The sequence below is a fragment of the Sander lucioperca genome, chromosome 17, assembly GCF_008315115.2.
Source record: "Sander lucioperca isolate FBNREF2018 chromosome 17, SLUC_FBN_1.2, whole genome shotgun sequence".
NCBI lineage: Eukaryota > Metazoa > Chordata > Actinopteri > Perciformes > Percidae > Sander > Sander lucioperca.
The window spans coordinates 2,328,190-2,352,356 of NC_050189.1; the positions used below are offsets into that span (position 1 = coordinate 2,328,190).

At 49.5% G+C, this 24,167-nt stretch overlaps 1 protein-coding gene across 1 annotated transcript; it reads left to right on the forward strand.

Moving 5' to 3' along the window:
- Positions 1-682: 682 nt before the first annotated feature.
- On the forward strand, positions 683-21,597 carry LOC118493652 (uncharacterized protein PB18E9.04c-like; the record flags this gene model as incomplete). The annotated part of the gene is made up of 6 exons (XM_035994235.1): positions 683-1,162; positions 2,558-3,463; positions 20,135-20,199; positions 20,807-20,972; positions 21,281-21,345; positions 21,435-21,597. Coding segments are annotated over 6 exons (1,845 nt in total), but the record flags the coding sequence as incomplete, so codon positions are not given.
- Positions 21,598-24,167: the final 2,570 nt, after the last annotated feature.

Below are 24,167 nucleotides of genomic sequence, written 5' to 3' on the forward strand. Positions count from 1 at the left end.
AGCTGCCCCAACAACAACCACAGAAGCAGCAACGACAACTACAGCTGCCCCAACAACAACCACAGAAGCAGCAACGACAACCACAGCTGCTCCAACACCAACCACAGAAGCAGCAACGACAACCACAGCTGGAGCAACCACAACCACAGCTGCCCCTACAACCACCACAGAAGCAGCAACGACAACCACAGCTGCCCCAACAACAACCACAGAAGCAGCAACGACAACCACAGCTGCCACAACAACCACACAAGCAGCAACGACAATCACAGCTGCAGCAACGACAACCACAGCTGCAGCAACGACAACCACAGCTGTCCCAACAACAACCACAGAAGCAGCAACGACAACCACAGCTGCTCCAACAACAACCACAGAAGCAGCAACGACAACCACAGCTGCCACAACAACATCCACAGCTGAATCAACGACAACCACTGTTGCACCAACAACCTCAGAAGCAGCAACCACAACCACAGCTGCCCCAACAACCACCACAGAAGTAGCAACGACAACCACAGCTGCCCCAACAACCACCACAGAAGCAGCAACGACAACCACAGCTGCCCCAACAACCACCACAGAAGCAGCAACGACAACCACAGCTGCAGCAACCACAACCACAGCTGCCCCAACAACAACCACAGAAGCAACAACGACATCCACAGCTGCCCCAACAACAACCACAGAAGCAGCAACGACAACCACAGCTGCACCAACAACAACCACAGAAGCAGCAACGACAACCACAGCTGCTCCAACAACAACCACAGAAGCAGCAACGACAACCACAGCTGCCACAACAACATCCACAGCTGAATCAACGACAACCACTGTTGCACCAACAACCTCAGAAGCAGCAACGACAACCACAGCTGCCCCAACAACCACCACAGAAGCAGCAACGACAACCACAGCTGCCCCAACAACCACCACAGAAGCAGCAACGACAACCACAGCTGCCCCAACAACCACCACAGAAGCAGCAACGACAACCACAGCTGCAGCAACCACAACCACAGCTGCCCCAACAACAACCACAGAAGCAACAACGACATCCACAGCTGCCCCAACAACAACCACAGAAGCAGCAACGACAACCACAGCTGCCCCAACAACAACCACAGATGCAGCAACGACAACTACAGCTGCAGCAACGACAACCACAGCTGTTCCAACAACATCCACAGCTGAATCAACGACAACCACTGTTGCACCAACAACCTCAGAAGCAGCAACGACAACCACAGCTGCCCCAACAACCACCACAGAAGCAGCAACGACAACCACAGCTGCCCCAACAACCACCACAGAAGCAGCAACGACAACCACAGCTGCCCCAACAACCACCACAGAAGCAGCAACGACAACCACAGCTGCAGCAACCACAACCACAGCTGCCCCAACAACAACCACAGAAGCAACAACGACATCCACAGCTGCCCCAACAACAACCACAGAAGCAGCAACGACAACCACAGCTGCCCCAACAACAACCACAGAAGCAGCAACGACAACCACAGCTGCTCCAACAACAACCACAGAAGCAGCAACGACAACCACAGCTGCCACAACAACATCCACAGCTGAATCAACGACAACCACTGTTGCACCAACAACCTCAGAAGCAGAAACGACAACAACAGCTGCCCCAACAACAACCACAGAAGCAGCAACGACAACCACAGCTGCTCCAACAACAACCACAGAAGCAGCAACGACAACCACAGCTGCCACAACAACATCCACAGCTGAATCAACGACAACCACTGTTGCACCAACAACCTCAGAAGCAGAAACGACAACCACAGCTGCCCCAACAACAACCACAGAAGCAACAACGACATCCACAGCTGCCCCAACAACAACCACAGCTGCAGCAACCACAACCACAGCTGCCCCAACAACAACCACAGAAGCAACAACGACATCCACAGCTGCCCCAACAACAACCACAGAAGCAGCAACGACAACCACAGCTGCCCCAACAACAACCACAGATGCAGCAACGACAACTACAGCTGCAGCAACGACAACCACAGCTGTTCCAACAACAACCACAGAAGCAGCACCTACAACCACAGCTGAAGCAACCACAACCACAGCTGCCCCAACAACCACCACAGAAGCAGCAACGACAACCACAGCTGCAGCAACCACAACCACAGCTGCCCCAACAACAACCACAGAAGCAACAACGACATCCACAGCTGCCCCAACAACAACCACAGAAGCAGCAACGACAACCACAGCTGCCCCAACAACAACCACAGAAGCAGCAACGACAACCACAGCTGCTCCAACAACAACCACAGAAGCAGCAACGACAACCACAGCTGCCACAACAACATCCACAGCTGAATCAACGACAACCACTGTTGCACCAACAACCTCAGAAGCAGAAACGACAACCACAGCTGCCCCAACAACCACCACAGAAGCAGCAACGACAACCACAGCTGCCCCAACAACCACCACAGAAGCAGCAACGACAACCACAGCTGCCCCAACAACCACCACAGAAGCAGCAACGACAACCACAGCTGCAGCAACCACAACCACAGCTGCCCCAACAACAACCACAGAAGCAACAACGACATCCACAGCTGCCCCAACAACAACCACAGAAGCAGCAACGACAACCACAGCTGCCCCAACAACAACCACAGATGCAGCAACGACAACTACAGCTGCAGCAACGACAACCACAGCTGTTCCAACAACAACCACAGAAGCAGCACCTACAACCACAGCTGAAGCAACCACAACCACAGCTGCCCCACCAACAACCACAGAAGCAGCAACGACAACCACAGCTGCTCCAACAACAACCACAGAAGCAGCAACGACAACCACAGCTGCCACATCAACATCCACAGCTGAATCAACGACAACCACTGTTGCACCAACAACCACAGAAGCAGCAACGACAACCACAGCTGCCACAACAACATCCACAGCTGAATCAACGACAACCACTGTTGCACCAACAACCTCAGAAGCAGCAACGACAACCACAGCTGTCCCAACAACCACCACAGAAGCAGCAACGACAACCACAGCTGCTCCAACAACAACCACAGAAGCAGCAACTACAACCACAGCTGCAGCAACCACAACCACAGCTGCCCCAACAACAACCACAGAAGCAACAACGACATCCACAGCTGCCCCAACAACAACCACAGAAGCAGCAACGACAACCACAGCTGCCCCAACAACAACCACAGATGCAGCAACGACAACTACAGCTGCAGCAACGACAACCACAGCTGCTCCAACAACAACCACAGAAGCAGCACCTACAACCACAGCTGAAGCAACCACAACCACAGCTGCCCCACCAACAACCACAGAAGCAGCAACGACAACCACAGCTGCCCCAACAACAACCACAGAAGCAACGACAACCACATCAACAGCAACGACAACAACAGCTGCCCCAACAACAACCACAGAAACAGCATCAACAACCACAGCTGCTCCAACAACAACCACAGAAGCAGTAACCACAACCACTGCTGCTCCAACAACATCCACAGCTGAAGCAACAACAACCACTGTTGCCCCAGCAACCTCAGAAGCAGCAACGACAACCACAGCTGCCACAACAACCACCACAGAAGCAGCAACGACAACCACAGCTGCATCAACGACGACCACAGCTGCTCCAACAACAACCACAGAAGAAGCAACGACAACTACAGCTGCAGCAACGACAATGACAGCTGCTCCAACAACAACCACAGCTGCAGCAACGACAACCACAGCTGCCCCAACAACAACCACAGAAGCAGCAACAACAACCACAACTGCTCCAATAACATCCACAGCTGAAGCAACGACAACCACTGTTGTCCCAGCAACCACAGAAGCAGCAACGACAACCACAGCTGCCCCAACAACAACCACAAAAGCAGCAACTACAACCACAGCTGCAGCAACCACAACCACAGCTGCCCCAACAACAACCACAGAAGCAACAACGACAACCACAGCTGCCCCAACAACAACCACAGAAGCAACAACGACAACCACAGCTGCCCCAACAACCACAGAAGCAGCAACGACAACCACAGCTGCTCCAACAACAACCACAGAAGGAGCAACGACAACCACAGCTGCCCCGACAACATCCACAGCTGAATCAACGACAACCACTGTTGCCCCAACAACCACAGCAGCAGCAACAACAACCACAGCTGCCCAAACAACAACAGATGCAGCAACGACAACCATAGCTGCAGCAACAACAACCACAGCTGCAGAAACGACAAACACAGCTGTCCAAACAACAACCACAGAAGCAGCAACAACAACCACAGCTGCTCCAACAACAACCACAGAAGCAGCAACGACAACCACAGCTGCTCCAATAACATCCACAGCTGAAGCAACGACAACCACAGTTGCCCCAACAACAACCATAGAAGCAGCAACGACAACCACAGCTGCTCCAACAACAACCACAGAAGCAGCATCGACAACCACAGCTGCCACAACAACATCCACAGCTGAATCAACGACAACCACTGTTGCCCCAACATCCACAGAAGTAGCAACGACAACCACAGCTGCCACAACAACCACACAAGCAGCAACGACAATCACAGCTGCAGCAACGACAACCACAGCTGCAGCAACGACAACCACAGCTGTCCCAACAACAACCACAGAAGCAGCAACGACAACCACAGCTGCTCCAACAACAACCACAGAAGCAGCAACGACAACCACAGCTGCCACAACAACATCCACAGCTGAATCAACGACAACCACTGTTGCACCAACAACCTCAGAAGCAGCAACGACAACCACAGCTGCCCCAACAACCACCACAGAAGCAGCAACGACAACCACAGCTGCCCCAACAACCACCACAGAAGCAGCAACGACAACCACAGCTGCCCCAACAACCACCACAGAAGCAGCAACGACAACCACAGCTGCAGCAACCACAACCACAGCTGCCCCAACAACAACCACAGAAGCAACAACGACATCCACAGCTGCCCCAACAACAACCACAGAAGCAGCAACGACAACCACAGCTGCCCCAACAACAACCACAGAAGCAGCAACGACAACCACAGCTGCTCCAACAACAACCACAGAAGCAGCAACGACAACCACAGCTGCCACAACAACATCCACAGCTGAATCAACGACAACCACTGTTGCACCAACAACCTCAGAAGCAGCAACGACAACCACAGCTGCCCCAACAACCACCACAGAAGCAGCAACGACAACCACAGCTGCCCCAACAACCACCACAGAAGCAGCAACGACAACCACAGCTGCCCCAACAACCACCACAGAAGCAGCAACGACAACCACAGCTGCAGCAACCACAACCACAGCTGCCCCAACAACAACCACAGAAGCAACAACGACATCCACAGCTGCCCCAACAACAACCACAGAAGCAGCAACGACAACCACAGCTGCCCCAACAACAACCACAGATGCAGCAACGACAACTACAGCTGCAGCAACGACAACCACAGCTGTTCCAACAACAACCACAGCTGCCCCACCAACAACCACAGAAGCAGCAACGACAACCACAGCTGCTCCAACAACAACCACAGAAGCAGCAACGACAACCACAGCTGCCACAACAACATCCACAGCTGAATCAACGACAACCACTGTTGCACCAACAACCACAGAAGCAGCAACGACAACCACAGCTGCCACAACAACATCCACAGCTGAATCAACGACAACCACTGTTGCACCAACAACCTCAGAAGCAGCAACGACAACCACAGCTGTCCCAACAACCACCACAGAAGCAGCAACGACAACCACAGCTGCCCCAACAACCACCACAGAAGCAGCAACGACAACCACAGCTGCTCCAACAACAACCCCAGAAGCAGCAACGACATCCACAGCTGCCCCAACAACAACCACAGAAGCAGCAACGACAACCACAGCTGCCCCAACAACAACCACAGATGCAGCAACGACAACTACAGCTGCAGCAACGACAACCACAGCTGCTCCAACAACAACCACAGAAGCAGCACCTACAACCACAGCTGAAGCAACCACAACCACAGCTGCCCCACCAACAACCACAGAAGCAGCAACTACAACCACAGCTGCAGCAACCACAACCACAGCTGCCCCAACAACCACAGAAGCAGCAACGACAACCACAGCTGCCCCAACAACAACCACAGAAGCAGCAACGACAACCACAGCTGCCCCAACAACCACAGAAGCAGCAACGACAACCACAGCTGCTCCAACAACAACCACAGAAGGAGCAACAACAACCACAGCTGCCCCGACAACAACCACAGAAGAAGAGACAACCACAGCTGCCACAACAACAACCACAGATGCAGCAACGACAACTACAGCTGCAGCAACGACAACCACAGCTGCTCCAACAACAACCACAGAAGCAGCACCTACAACCACAGCTGAAGCAACCACAACCAAAGCTGCCCCACCAACAACCACAGAAGCAGCAACGACAACCACAGCTGCCCCAACAACAACCACAGAAGCAACCACAACCACATCAACAGCAACGACAACAACAGCTGCCCCAACAACAACCACAGAAACAGCATCAACAACCACAGCTGCTCCAACAACAACCACAGAAGCAGTAACCACAACCACTGCTGCTCCAACAACATCCACAGCTGAAGCAACAACAACCACTGTTGCCCCAGCAACCTCAGAAGCAGCAACGACAACCACAGCTGCCACAACAACCACCACAGAAGCAGCAACGACAACCACAGCTGCATCAACGACGACCACAGCTGCTCCAACAACAACCACAGAAGAAGCAACGACAACTACAGCTGCAGCAACGACAATGACAGCTGCTCCAACAACAACCACAGCTGCAGCAACGACAACCACAGCTGCCCCAACAACAACCACAGAAGCAGCAACAACAACCACAGCTGCTCCAACAATAACCACAGAAACTGCAACGACAACCACAGCTGCTCCAACAACAACCACAGAAGGAGCAACGACAACCACAGCTGCCCCGACAACAACCACAGAAGAAGAGACAACCACAGCTGCCACAACAACAACCACAGAAGAAGCAACGACAACAGCTGCAGCAACGACAACCACATCTGCTCCAACAACATCCACAGAGGCAGCAACTACAACCACAGCTGCAGCAACCACAACCACAGCTGCCCCAACAACCACAGAAGCAACAACGACAACCACAGCTGCCCCAACAACAACCACAGAAGCAGCAACGACAACCACAGCTGCCCCGACAACAACCACAGAAGAAGAGACAACCACAGCTGCCACAACAACAACCACAGAAGCAGCAACGACAACCACAGCTGCCACAACAACATCCACAGATGAATCAACGACAACCACTGTTGCCCCAACAACCACAGCTGCAGCAACGACAAGCACAGCTGCTCCAACAACAACCATAGAAGCAGCAACGACAACCACAGCTGCCCCGACAAAAACCACAGAAGCAGCAACGACAACCACAGCTGCCACAACAACATCCACAGCTGAATCATCGACAACCACTGTTGCCCCAACAACCACAGAAGCAGCAACTACAAACACAGCTGCCCAAACAACAACCACAGAAGCAGCAACAACAACCACAGCTGCTCCAACAACAACCATAGAAGCAGCAGCGACAACCACAGCTGCTCCAACAACATCCACAGCTGAAGCAACGACAACCACAGTTGCCCCAACAACAACCATAGAAGCAGCAACGACAACCAGAGCTGCTCCAACAACATCCACAGCTGAATCAACGACAACCACTGTTGCCCCAACATCCACAGAAGCAGCAACAACAACCACAGCTGCTCCAACAAAAACCACAGAAGCAGCAAAAACAACCACTGCTGCTCCAACAACAACCACAGAAGCAGCAACGACAACCACAGTTGCCCCAACAACCACAGAAGCAGCAACGACAACCACAGCTGCCACAACAACCACAGAAGCAACAACGACAACCACAGCTGCGGCAACGACAACCACAGCTGCAGCAACGACAACCACAGCTGTCCCAACAACAACCACAGAAGCAGGAACAACAACCACGGCTGCTCCAACAACATCCACAGCTGAATCAACGACAACCACTGTTGCAGCAACGACCACAGAAGCAGCAACGACAAACACAGCTGCAGCAACGACAACCACATCTGAAGCAAAAACAACCACAGCTGCCCCAACAACAACCACAGAAGCAGCAACAACAACCACAGCTGCTCCAATAACAACCACAGAAGCAGCAACGACAACCACAGCTGCTCCAACAACAACCACAGAACAAGAGACAACCACAGCTGCCACAACAACAAGCACAGCTGCTCCAACAACAACCATAGAAGCAGCAACGACAACCACAGCTGCTCCGACAACAACCACAGAAGCAACAATGACAACCACAGCTGCCACAACAACATCCACAGCTGAATCAACGACAACCATTGTTGCCCCAACAACCACAGAAGCAGCAACAACAACCACAGCTGCCCAAACAACCACAGAAGCAGCAACGACAACCACAGCTGCTCCAACAACAACCACAGAAGCAGCATCGACAACCACAGCTGCCACAACAACATCCACAGCTGAATCAACAACAACCACTGTTGCCCCAACAAGCACAGAAGCAGCAACGACAACCATAGCTGCCCCAACAACCACAGAAGCAGCAACGACAACCACAGCTTCAGCAACGACAACCACAACTGCAGCAACGACAACCACAGCTGTCCCAACAAAAACCACAGAAGCAGCAACGAAAACCACAGCTGCTCCAACAACAACCACAGAAGCAGCAACGACAACTACAACTGCAGCAACGACAACCACAGCTGCTCCAACAACAACCACAGAAGCAGCAATGACAGCCACAGCTGCAGCAACTACAACCACAGCTGCAGCAACCACAACAACAGCTGCAGCAACGACAACCACAGCTGCCCCAACAACAACCACAGCTGCAGCAACTACAACCACAGCTGCAGCAACCACAACAACAGCTGCAGCAACGACAACCACAGCTGCCCCAACAACAACCACAGAAGCAGCAACGACAACCACAGCTGCCACATCAACATCCACAGCTGAATCAACGACAACCAATGTTGCACCAACAACCACAGAAGCAGCAACGACAACCACAGCTGCCACAACAACATCCACAGCTGAATCAACGACAACCACTGTTGCACCAACAACCTCAGAAGCAGCAACGACAACCACAGCTGTCCCAACAACCACCACAGAAGCAGCAACGACAACCACAGCTGCTCCAACAACAACCACAGAAGCAGCAACTACAACCACAGCTGCAGCAACCACAACCACAGCTGCCCCAACAACAACCACAGAAGCAACAACGACATCCACAGCTGCCCCAACAACAACCACAGAAGCAGCAACGACAACCACAGCTGCCCCAACAACAACCACAGATGCAGCAACGACAACTACAGCTGCAGCAACGACAACCACAGCTGCTCCAACAACAACCACAGAAGCAGCACCTACAACCACAGCTGAAGCAACCACAACCACAGCTGCCCCACCAACAACCACAGAAGCAGCAACGACAACCACAGCTGCCCCAACAACAACCACAGAAGCAACGACAACCACATCAACAGCAACGACAACAACAGCTGCCCCAACAACAACCACAGAAACAGCATCAACAACCACAGCTGCTCCAACAACAACCACAGAAGCAGTAACCACAACCACTGCTGCTCCAACAACATCCACAGCTGAAGCAACAACAACCACTGTTGCCCCAGCAACCTCAGAAGCAGCAACGACAACCACAGCTGCCACAACAACCACCACAGAAGCAGCAACGACAACCACAGCTGCATCAACGACGACCACAGCTGCTCCAACAACAACCACAGAAGAAGCAACGACAACTACAGCTGCAGCAACGACAATGACAGCTGCTCCAACAACAACCACAGCTGCAGCAACGACAACCACAGCTGCCCCAACAACAACCACAGAAGCAGCAACAACAACCACAACTGCTCCAATAACATCCACAGCTGAAGCAACGACAACCACTGTTGTCCCAGCAACCACAGAAGCAGCAACGACAACCACAGCTGCCCCAACAACAACCACAAAAGCAGCAACTACAACCACAGCTGCAGCAACCACAACCACAGCTGCCCCAACAACAACCACAGAAGCAACAACGACAACCACAGCTGCCCCAACAACAACCACAGAAGCAACAACGACAACCACAGCTGCCCCAACAACCACAGAAGCAGCAACGACAACCACAGCTGCTCCAACAACAACCACAGAAGGAGCAACGACAACCACAGCTGCCCCGACAACATCCACAGCTGAATCAACGACAACCACTGTTGCCCCAACAACCACAGCAGCAGCAACAACAACCACAGCTGCCCAAACAACAACAGATGCAGCAACGACAACCATAGCTGCAGCAACAACAACCACAGCTGCAGAAACGACAAACACAGCTGTCCAAACAACAACCACAGAAGCAGCAACAACAACCACAGCTGCTCCAACAACAACCACAGAAGCAGCAACGACAACCACAGCTGCTCCAATAACATCCACAGCTGAAGCAACGACAACCACAGTTGCCCCAACAACAACCATAGAAGCAGCAACGACAACCACAGCTGCTCCAACAACAACCACAGAAGCAGCATCGACAACCACAGCTGCCACAACAACATCCACAGCTGAATCAACGACAACCACTGTTGCCCCAACATCCACAGAAGTAGCAACGACAACCACAGCTGCCACAACAACCACACAAGCAGCAACGACAATCACAGCTGCAGCAACGACAACCACAGCTGCAGCAACGACAACCACAGCTGTCCCAACAACAACCACAGAAGCAGCAACGACAACCACAGCTGCTCCAACAACAACCACAGAAGCAGCAACGACAACCACAGCTGCCACAACAACATCCACAGCTGAATCAACGACAACCACTGTTGCACCAACAACCTCAGAAGCAGCAACGACAACCACAGCTGCCCCAACAACCACCACAGAAGCAGCAACGACAACCACAGCTGCCCCAACAACCACCACAGAAGCAGCAACGACAACCACAGCTGCCCCAACAACCACCACAGAAGCAGCAACGACAACCACAGCTGCAGCAACCACAACCACAGCTGCCCCAACAACAACCACAGAAGCAACAACGACATCCACAGCTGCCCCAACAACAACCACAGAAGCAGCAACGACAACCACAGCTGCCCCAACAACAACCACAGAAGCAGCAACGACAACCACAGCTGCTCCAACAACAACCACAGAAGCAGCAACGACAACCACAGCTGCCACAACAACATCCACAGCTGAATCAACGACAACCACTGTTGCACCAACAACCTCAGAAGCAGCAACGACAACCACAGCTGCCCCAACAACCACCACAGAAGCAGCAACGACAACCACAGCTGCCCCAACAACCACCACAGAAGCAGCAACGACAACCACAGCTGCCCCAACAACCACCACAGAAGCAGCAACGACAACCACAGCTGCAGCAACCACAACCACAGCTGCCCCAACAACAACCACAGAAGCAACAACGACATCCACAGCTGCCCCAACAACAACCACAGAAGCAGCAACGACAACCACAGCTGCCCCAACAACAACCACAGATGCAGCAACGACAACTACAGCTGCAGCAACGACAACCACAGCTGTTCCAACAACAACCACAGCTGCCCCACCAACAACCACAGAAGCAGCAACGACAACCACAGCTGCTCCAACAACAACCACAGAAGCAGCAACGACAACCACAGCTGCCACAACAACATCCACAGCTGAATCAACGACAACCACTGTTGCACCAACAACCACAGAAGCAGCAACGACAACCACAGCTGCCACAACAACATCCACAGCTGAATCAACGACAACCACTGTTGCACCAACAACCTCAGAAGCAGCAACGACAACCACAGCTGTCCCAACAACCACCACAGAAGCAGCAACGACAACCACAGCTGCCCCAACAACCACCACAGAAGCAGCAACGACAACCACAGCTGCTCCAACAACAACCACAGAAGCAGCAACGACATCCACAGCTGCCCCAACAACAACCACAGAAGCAGCAACGACAACCACAGCTGCCCCAACAACAACCACAGATGCAGCAACGACAACTACAGCTGCAGCAATGACAACCACAGCTGCTCCAACAACAACCACAGAAGCAGCACCTACAACCACAGCTGAAGCAACCACAACCACAGCTGCCCCACCAACAACCACAGAAGCAGCAACTACAACCACAGCTGCAGCAACCACAACCACAGCTGCCCCAACAACCACAGAAGCAGCAACGACAACCACAGCTGCCCCAACAACAACCACAGAAGCAGCAACGACAACCACAGCTGCCCCAACAACCACAGAAGCAGCAACGACAACCACAGCTGCTCCAACAACAACCACAGAAGGAGCAACAACAACCACAGCTGCCCCGACAACAACCACAGAAGAAGAGACAACCACAGCTGCCACAACAACAACCACAGATGCAGCAACGACAACTACAGCTGCAGCAACGACAACCACAGCTGCTCCAACAACAACCACAGAAGCAGCACCTACAACCACAGCTGAAGCAACCACAACCAAAGCTGCCCCACCAACAACCACAGAAGCAGCAACGACAACCACAGCTGCCCCAACAACAACCACAGAAGCAACCACAACCACATCAACAGCAACGACAACAACAGCTGCCCCAACAACAACCACAGAAACAGCATCAACAACCACAGCTGCTCCAACAACAACCACAGAAGCAGTAACCACAACCACTGCTGCTCCAACAACATCCACAGCTGAAGCAACAACAACCACTGTTGCCCCAGCAACCTCAGAAGCAGCAACGAAAACCACAGCTGCCACAACAACCACCACAGAAGCAGCAACGACAACCACAGCTGCATCAACGACGACCACAGCTGCTCCAACAACAACCACAGAAGAAGCAACGACAACTACAGCTGCAGCAACGACAATGACAGCTGCTCCAACAACAACCACAGAAGCAGCAACAACAACCACAGCTGCTCCAACAATAACCACAGAAACTGCAACGACAACCACAGCTGCTCCAACAACAACCACAGAAGGAGCAACGACAACCACAGCTGCCCCGACAACAACCACAGAAGAAGAGACAACCACAGCTGCTCCAACAACATCCACAGCTGAAGCAACGACAACCACAGTTGCCCCAACAACAACCATAGAAGCAGCAACGACAACCACAGCTGCTCCAACAACATCCACAGCTGAAGCAACGACAACCACAGTTGCCCCAACAACAACCATAGAAGCAGCAACGACAACCACAGCTGCCCCGACAACAACCACAGAAGAAGAGACAACCACAGCTGCTCCAACAACAACCATAGAAGCAGCAACAACAACCACAGCTGCCCAAACAACCACAGAAGCAGCAACGACAACCACAGCTGCTCCAACAACATCCACATCTGAAGCAACGACAACCACTGTTGCCCCAGCAACCTCAGAAGCAGCAACAACAACCACAGCTGCCCCAACAACCACCACAGAAGCAGCAACGACAACCACAGCTGCTCCAACAACAACCACAGAAGAAGCAACGACAGCTGCTCCAACAACAACCACAGCTGCAGCAACGACAACCACAGCTGCCCCAACAACAACCACAGAAGCAGCAACAACAACCACAGCTGCTCCAACAACAACCACAGAAGCTGCAACGACAACCACAGCTGCCCCAACAACAACCACAGAAGCAGCAACGACAACAACAGCTGCAGCGACGACAACCACAGCTGCTCAAACAACAACCAAAGAAGCAGCAACTACAACCACAGCTGCAGCAACCACAACCACAGCTGCCCCAACAACAACCACAGAAGCAACAACGACAACCACAGCTGCCTCAACAACAACCACAGAAGCAGCAACGACAACCACAGCTGCCCCAACAACCACAGAAGCAGCAACGACAACCACAGCTGCCCCAACAACCACAGAAGCAGCAACGACAACCACAGCTGCTCCAACAACAACCACAGAAGGAGCAACGACAACCACAGCTGCCCCGACAACAACCACAGAAGAAGAGACAACCACAGCTGCCACAACAACAACCACAGAAGAAGCAACGACAACAGCTGCAGCAACGACAACCACAGCTGCTCCAACAACATCCACAGAGGCAGCAACTACAACCACAGCTGCAGCAACCACAACCACAGCTGCCCCAACAACCACAGAAGGAGCAACGACAACCACAGCTGCCCCGACAACAACCACAGAAGAAGAGACAACCACAGCTGCCACAACAACAACCACAGAAGAAGCAACGACAACAGCTGCAGCAACGACAACCACATCTGCTCCAACAACATCCACAGAGGCAGCAACTACAACCACAGCTGCAGCAACCACAACCACAGCTGCCCCAACAACCACAGAAGCAACAACGACAACCACAGCTGCCCCAACAACAACCACAGAAGCAGCAACGACAACCACAGCTGCCCCGACAACAACCACAGAAGAAGAGACAACCACAGCTGCCACAACAACAACCACAGAAGCAGCAACGACAACCACAGCTGCCACAACAACATCCACAGATGAATCAACGACAACCACTGTTGCAGCAACGACCACAGAAGCAGCAACGACAAACACAGCTGCAGCAACGACAACCACATCTGAAGCAAAAACAACCACAGCTGCCCCAACAACAACCACAGAAGCAGCAACAACAACCACAGCTGCTCCAATAACAACCACAGAAGCAGCAACGACAACCACAGCTGCTCCAACAACAACCACAGAACAAGAGACAACCACAGCTGCCACAACAACAAGCACAGCTGCTCCAACAACAACCATAGAAGCAGCAACGACAACCACAGCTGCTCCGACAACAACCACAGAAGCAACAATGACAACCACAGCTGCCACAACAACATCCACAGCTGAATCAACGACAACCATTGTTGCCCCAACAACCACAGAAGCAGCAACGACAACCACAGCTGCCCAAACAACCACAGAAGCAGCAACGACAACCACAGCTGCTCCAACAACAACCACAGAAGCAGCATCGACAACCACAGCTGCCACAACAACATCCACAGCTGAATCAACAACAACCACTGTTGCCCCAACAAGCACAGAAGCAGCAACGACAACCATAGCTGCCCCAACAACCACAGAAGCAGCAACGACAACCACAGCTTCAGCAACGACAACCACAACTGCAGCAACGACAACCACAGCTGTCCCAACAAAAACCACAGAAGCAGCAACGAAAACCACAGCTGCTCCAACAACATCCACAGCCGATGCAACGACAACTACTGTTGCCCCAGCAACCACAGAAGCAGCAACGACAACCACAGCTGCCCCAACAACAACCACAGAAGCAGCAACGACAACTACAACTGCAGCAACGACAACCACAGCTGCTCCAACAACAACCACAGAAGCAGCAATGACAGCCACAGCTGCAGCAACTACAACCACAGCTGCAGCAACCACAACAACAGCTGCAGCAACGACAACCACAGCTGCCCCAACAACAACCACAGCTGCAGCAACTACAACCACAGCTGCAGCAACCACAACAACAGCTGCAGCAACGACAACCACAGCTGCCCCAACAACAACCACAGAAGCAGCAACGACAACCACAGCTGCCCCAACAACAACCACAGCTGCAGCAACTACAACCACAGCTGCAGCAACCACAACAACAGCTGCAGCAACGACAACCACAGCTGCTCCAACAACAACCACAGAAGCAGCAACTACAACCACAGCTGCAGCAACCACAACCACAGCTGCCCCAACAACAACCACAGAAGCAACAACGACATCCACAGCTGCCCCAACAACAACCACAGAAGCAGCAACGACAACCACAGCTGCCCCAACAACAACCACAGATGCAGCAACGACAACTACAGCTGCAGCAACGACAACCACAGTTGCCCCAACAACAACCATAGAAGCAGCAACGACAACCACTGCTGCTCCAACAACATCCACAGCTGAATCAACGACAACCACTGTTGCCCCAACATCCACAGAAGCAGCAACGACAACCACAGCTGCCACAACAACCACACAAGCAGCAACGACAACCACAGCTGCAGCAACGACAACCACAGCTACAGCAACGACAACCACAGCTGTCCCAACAACAACCACAGAAGCAGCAACAACAACCACAGCTGCTCCAACAAAAACCACAGAAGCAGCAAAAACAACCACGGCTGCTCCAACAACAACCACAGAAGCAGCAACGACAACCACAGTTGCCCCAACAACCACAGAAGCAGCAACGACAATCACAGCTGCCACAACAACCACAGAAGCAACAACGACAACCACAGCTGCGGCAACGACAACCACAGCTGCAGCAACGACAACCACAGCTGTCCCAACAACAACCACAGAAGCAGGAACAACAACCACGGCTGCTCCAACAACAACCACAGAAGCAGCAACGACAACCACAGTTGCCCCAACAACAACCATAGAAGCAGCAACGACAACCACAGCTGCTCCAACAACAACCACAGAAGCAGCAACGACAACCACAGCTGCCACAACAACATCCACAGCTGAATCAACGACAACCACTGTTGCAGCAACGACCACAGAAGCAGCAACGACAACCACAGCTGCAGCAACGACAACCACATCTGAAGCAAAAACAACCACAGCTGCCCCAACAACAACCACAGAAGCAGCAACAACAACCACAGCTGCTCCAATAACAACCACAGAAGCAGCAACGACAACCACAGCTGCTCCAACAACAACCACAGAACAAGAGACAACCACAGCTGCCACAACAACAAGCACAGCTGCTCCAACAACAACCATAGAAGCAGCAACGACAACCACAGCTGCTCCGACAACAACCACAGAAGCAACAATGACAACCACAGCTGCCACAACAACATACACAGCTGAATCAACGACAACCATTGTTGCCCCAACAACCACAGAAGCAGCAACGACAACCACAGCTGCCCAAACAACCACAGAAGCAGCAACGACAACCACAGCTGCTCCAACAACATCCACAGCTGAATCAACGACAACTACAGTTGCCCAAACAACAACCATAGAAGAAGCAACGACAACCACAGCTGCTCCAACAACAACCACAGAAGCAGCATCGACAACCACAGCTGCCACAACAACATCCACAGCTGAATCAACAACAACCACTGTTGCCCCAACAAGCACAGAAGCAGCAACGACAACCATAGCTGCCCCAACAACCACAGAAGCAGCAACGACAACCACAGCTTCAGCAACGACAACCACAACTGCAGCAACGACAACCACAGCTGTCCCAACAAAAACCACAGAAGCAGCAACGACAACCACAGCTGCTCCAACAACATCCACAGCCGATGCAACGACAACTACTGTTGCCCCAGCAACCACAGAAGCAGCAACGACAACCACAGCTGCCCCAACAACAACCACAGAAGCAGCAACGACAACTACAACTGCAGCAACGACAACCACAGCTGCTCCAACAACAACCACAGAAGCAGCAACTACAACCACAGCTGCAGCAACCACAACCACAGCTGCCCCAACAACAACAACAGAAGCAGCAACTACAACCACAGCTGCAGCAACCACAACCACAGCTGCCCCAACAACAACCACAGAAGCAGCAACGACAACCACAGCTGCACCAACAACAACCACAGATGCAGCAATGACAGCCACAGCTGCAGCAACTACAACCACAGCTGCAGCAACCACAACAACAGCTGCAGCAACGACAACCACAGCTGCCCCAACAACAACCACAGAAGCAGTAACGACAACCACAGCTGCAGCAACGACAACCACAGCTGCTCCAACAACAACCACAGAAGAAGCAACAACAACCACACCTGCTCCAGCAATAACCACAGAAGAAGCAAAAACAACCACAGCTGCAGCAATGACAACCACATCTGCTCCAACAACAACCACAGAAGCAGCAACGACAGCCACAGCTGCAGTTATGACAACCACAGCTGCTCCAACAACAACCACAGAATTAGCAACGACAACTACAGCTGCTCTAACAACAACCACAGAAGCAGCAACGACAACCACAGCTGCTCCAACAACAACCACAGAAGCAGCAACGACAACCACAGCTGCAGCAAATACAACCACAGCTACAGCAACGACAACCACAGCTGCAGCAACGACAACCACAGCTGCTCCAACAACAGCCATAGAAGCAGCAACGACAACCACAGCTTCTCCAACGACAACCATAGAAGAAGCAACGACAACCACAGCTTCTCCAACGACAACCACAGAAGAAGCAACGACAACCACAGCTGCCGCAACAACAACCACAGAGGCAGTAATGACAACCACAGCTGCAGCAACGTCAACCACAGCTGCTCCAACAACAACCACAGAAGAAGCAACAACAACCACAGCTGCTCCACCAACATCCACAGAAGAAGCAACGACAACCACAGTTGCTCCAACAACAACCACAGAAGCAGCAACGACCACAGATGCAGCAACGACAACCACAGCTGCAGTTACGACAACCACAGCTGCTCCAACAGCAACCACAGAATTAGCAACGACAACTACAGCTGCTCTAACAACAACCACAGAAGCAGCAACGACAACCACAGCGTCAGCAACGACAACCACAGTGTCAGCAACGACAACCACAGCTGCCCCAACAACAACCACAGAAGCAGCAACGGCAACCACAGCTTCAGCAACGACAACCACAGCTGCCCCAACAACAACCACAGAAGCAGCAACGACAACCACAGCTGCCGCAACGACAACCACAGAAGCAGCAACGACAACCACAGCTGCTCCAACAACAACCACAGAAGCAGCAACGACAACCACACCTGCAGCAACGACAACCACAGCTGCCCCAACATCTACGACAGCTGCCCCAACAACAACCACAGAAGCAGCAGCGACAACCACAGCTGCCCCAACAACAACCACAGAAGCAGCAACGACAACCACAGCTGCTCCAACAACCACCGAAGCAGAAACGACAACCACAGCTGCAGCGACAACCACAGCTGCTCCAACAATAACCACAGAAGCAGCAATGTCAAGCGCAACTGCAGCGACAACCACAGCTTCCCAAACAACAACCACATTTGCCCCAACAACAACCACATCTGCAGCAACTATAACCACAGCTGCTCCAACAACAACCACAACTGCAGCAACGTTGACAACAGCTTCCCCAACAACAAGCACAGTTGCTTCAACAACAACCACAGCTGTCCCTACAACAACCACATCTTCCCAAACAACAACCACAGCTGCAGCATTGACAACCACATCTGCCCCAATAACAATCACATCTTCCCAAACAACAACCACAGCTGCAGCATTGACAACCACATCTGCCCCAATAACAACCACAGCTGCAGCAACGGCAACCACAGCTGTTCCAACAACAAAAACAGCTGCAGCAACGACAACCACAGCTGCTCCAACAACATCCACAGCTGCCCCATCAACAATCACAGAAGCAGCAACAACAACCACAGCTGCACCAACGACAACAACAGCAACAACAACCAAAGCTGCACCAACGACAACAACAGCAGCAAGTACAACTGCCGCACCTACAACAGCTTCATCTACAACAGCTGCACATACAACAACTGTGCCTACAACAGCTGCATCCACAACAGCTGCACCTACAACAGCTGCACCAATCACTTTGGCCCCTGAACCTGTGTATAGCCTCTCAGTAGACTTGGAAGGAGAACCTTTCTCAGATGCCCTTACTGACACCAGCAGCAGTGAATTCAAAAACCTTAAAGAACGAGTCACAAATACGGTGAGTGCACTTTCATATTAAACATTTGTCATTGAATGTCAGTGTATTACCTTAGAAGACAAATCTCTTGAGATTAAAATTAATTTCAGTCAAATTTGCATAACTGTATAATTGAATATTATGAAAATTGTACTTGAAAATGAATTAAGGTCTTTAAATATTGTTTCCTTTTTGCAGTGTTCTGCGATATACAAAAAAGAATTTGGAAACAAGTTTGACCACTGCAAAGTGAAAAAGTTCAGGTAAAACATTTTTCACAGTTTGTACTAAATATGCAGGATTTGGTTGTTGATACAAGGCAATAGAACATGTTATATCATTATTTAATACACATCCCTTTTGGTTTCATGATACAGTGCCTTACCTCCAACACGAGCGATTGGAACTGAAGCAACTATTGAGGTTGTGTTCAATAGGACTACTCCTATTGCAGATCTCCCACAGAATAATGTCGTTGCTGAAGTCTTGGAAAAAGCTGTGACTAATACAAACAATACCTTCAATGTGAGCATAAATCCAGCCTCAGTCCATTTACTAGGTAAGTAAACAAATGTTTCACTATCATTCTGCAAAACATTTAGATTAATGAGCTGCTAATGCTTTGTTATTAAATTCGGCAATAATATGATGTTGTGACACAAGAAATTGAAGTATAGACAGGAAGATTCATAAAGACAACTTCTGTGTTGTACAGTTCAAACTACGGAGGATGAGCTATTCTCTATGCTACCTTGTTTACAGTCAGAATAATTGTTGTTTTTTAAGCCTTTTATAATGGTTAAGAAATGTTTTGTTTTGACTTGGGCAACAATACTTATTTACATATTCTTAAAATATTTGTTTTTACAGAAGGTCCAGTTCCAGCTACAACCACAGCACCTACAACTGCGGCACCTACGACTGCAACAGCTACATCTACCTCACTAACAACTGGCATATCTACTACTGCTTCACCTCCAACAGCAGCACCTATCACTGCTGCACCTACAACTGCAGCACCTACAACAGCAAGGGTGTCTTTCAGATCTGTTCAAAGCACATTTACAAATGACTTGCTTAATCCATCATCTACAGCTTTTAAAAATCGGGCTGCAATGATAAAGGGACAGGTAAGAACACTCACTCGGCAGTCTACATATAAAAAGGTCACTTATTCAAATTTCCAAAATGAATTGATGACAGAGGCATCAAGGGGAATGTTAAAACAGATTAAACTACACCTCGCTCCAGCTTACTGTACAACTTATCTCTTATACACACATTTCAAGGTTCCAATGCAAGAGTAAAAAGTCTTTAAATTCAACTTCTTTTCTCTTTATGCAGCTTGAACCTGTTTTCCATAGGACATTCCCTTCCTCCTTCAAGTCCTTGGAAGTGGTTTCATTCAGGTAATTTGTTAAGATGTATCTTGTTACAATTTTAGAATAGTGGACTTTATCTCATATTTTAAACAATAATTTTGTTTATCTTTCTGCAGGAGTGGATCAGTCATCAACACCATTGACCTTAACTTTGTAAGCCCATTTGCTCCTAATAACACTCAGATTGCAAACACTTTGATCAACGCAGCTTCAAGCGTCAGTGGCTTCGACATTGAAGGCAGCTCCATCAACGTGAATGGCATCTGTAAGCAATATTGAGTGCTACTTGATCAAGATTAAGACAAAGTTGCACAACTGATTGTTAAACTAATGTTTCATTTCCATTTTCCTCATTTAAAGCGTCAAGTGGAGTAAGCCAGAAGATGAGTCTCGTCACCGCATCCTGCCTTGTACTGTTGTCATGGCTACTGTCAAGCCAACAATAGCATCCGTGCTGATTCTTGAATGTCTGAAGTCTTTAACAGCTTCAGATGAACCTGCTGTCAAATTCAACTTTTAAGCACCTGGTCAATGGAACCATTACTAGAATAGTAAGCCACATAATATAACATTAGGCTCTGGACTGTCAGAAAATAATTGCACTATTAATATACAAATAAATTATTTAGTCTTTACTGAGCACTGTCCTATAGCAATATTTAACTTAGTTACAGTTTTATTGACAGAAAGTAACACCATAAAATTACTTTCATTACGTTCTGAATGAAGTTTTATCAAAGGCCATGATGTACATGCCATGGTATACATTATGTATATATAAAATAAAAAAGATATATATATATATATATATATATATATATATATATATATATATATATATATATATATGCCAAAATAATACACAGTCAATATTCTTATTTATTCAAAGTTTATTTATGTAATCAATCAAAGCTGTATTCTGTGATATTTCCAATAGCTTGTACAATTTCTGTGAAAACTTTACACTGAGCTGCTGTGCCTTTGTGAAATTGTGCTACTCCTATACTTGCAAGTATAAATAAATTACAAAGACCAAACTTGGTTTACTTTCTTTATTTGTTTCACTCTCCTTTTTTTGAAAACCACTCCTGCTCCAAAAGAAACTTCCACCACACCCCACAACATGGATAAAACACTTTTCACCAAGTCTGATATCAGTCAGCATGTCTGTCCGTCCGTCCGTGAGATAACATGTTCACGAGGCAGTGCAAATGGTGTCTTGTAACTGGTGTCTTTTAAGGCTACTGTTCTGAGAAAAAGTTTCCCCACATTGTTCACACTGGTACGGCTTCTCTCTATTGTGAACTAGTTGATGCCTTTTTAGGTTCCACTTTACTAAGAAAGCTAAAGAACATATATCACATCTGTATAGATTCTTTTTGGTGTGAACTCCCTGATGAATCTTTAAATATTTTGATGTTGTGAAGGATTTGACACAGTGATGACAGTGGTGACACTTGGTTCCCTCTCCTGCTCTCCGTTTCTATAGCAACAGACAAAAAGAAAGAGTTAGTGAACAACCTTCTTTAAACCCTGGACTTGCACTCACTCACAATTTTAACTCATTTATACAATAATTTATGACAAAATTAAGGAAAATGTGTGCCATTTGCAGACATGTTATTATGGAAGCAAATGTACTCTTCATAACTTTTATGAGTTCTGAAATATTCAAAATTTTTCAGGCAAGTTGTAATGAAACAACTATAACGCTGTAATGAAACAGCGAGAGAAAGCTTGGTAGATGATCACGGACCGCCTGAATGCGTAAGTAGCCTAAAAATATATATTTACTGACCACTGCTCTGAAACCGCCATAATCATACCATTCAAGGAGTAAGGCTAATCATACTATTCATACTATACTAATCATACTAATCATTTGCACAAATTAAGAGTTGTAGCCTACTCTTTGCCTTTAAAGTGAGCAGAAGATAATGTTACTCAGGAAATTTACCATGAAGATCAATTACAACCACTTATCTACAATGCTAGAATATGATGCATAGCCTACATACCTCTCTCTCTCACTCTGTCTCTCCCTCTCTTTCGTATGGGCTAAAATATACATTTTGTCAGGTTCAGCTCAGCTCCTGCTTTTATTTCGTGTTTTGTTTGTTTATTTGCACTTCCTGTTTTATTTTGAAATAACTATCTACTCTCATTTCAGGTCTCTTGCCTTCCTCCCTTTGTCTGCTTTCCCGCCTGTATGATTACCGTCCCTGCCCTTAATGTGTTTCACCTGTTTGTTTTCAGCTTCCCCAAGTCCCATGCTTAAATACTCACCATTCCCACTTACCTGTCCCTGATTGTAGTTGTACGTAAGTCACTCTCTCCAGCGTTATTCCTCGTGTTTGTATTCCCAGTGTTTTTCCGATTATTGCTTTGTTTTTTGACTACGATTTTTGCCTGCCACTTTTTGTACCTTCGCCTGCATTGTTCTTCGAACAATAAAATACTTACCTGTGATTCCGTCTGAGTCGTGCATTTGAGTCCGCCATTGTACCGTGACACATTTCCTAAGTAACATATTAACTCTCACTGCTCGCTTTTAAGGCAAAGTGTACAGCTGTTTGTTTGTGCAAATGACAATTGACTCCTTCAATGGTTTCAGTTAAGAGCAGTAGTTCATAAATGTATATTTGTATACTAGCATTCAGTCGGTCCGCTATTATCTGCCACTTTTGTTTTTACAGAGGCCGAGTTTCCTTCTCTACATATTATACTGTATGCTTTGCTTCCTCGTATACAGTATTTGGACATAGAAAAGAAAGACACTGAAGAACTTGGACTGAAATCTAGAAACTATAAAGATAATTAAGTGATAAACTCAATGTCCATTGTAAACA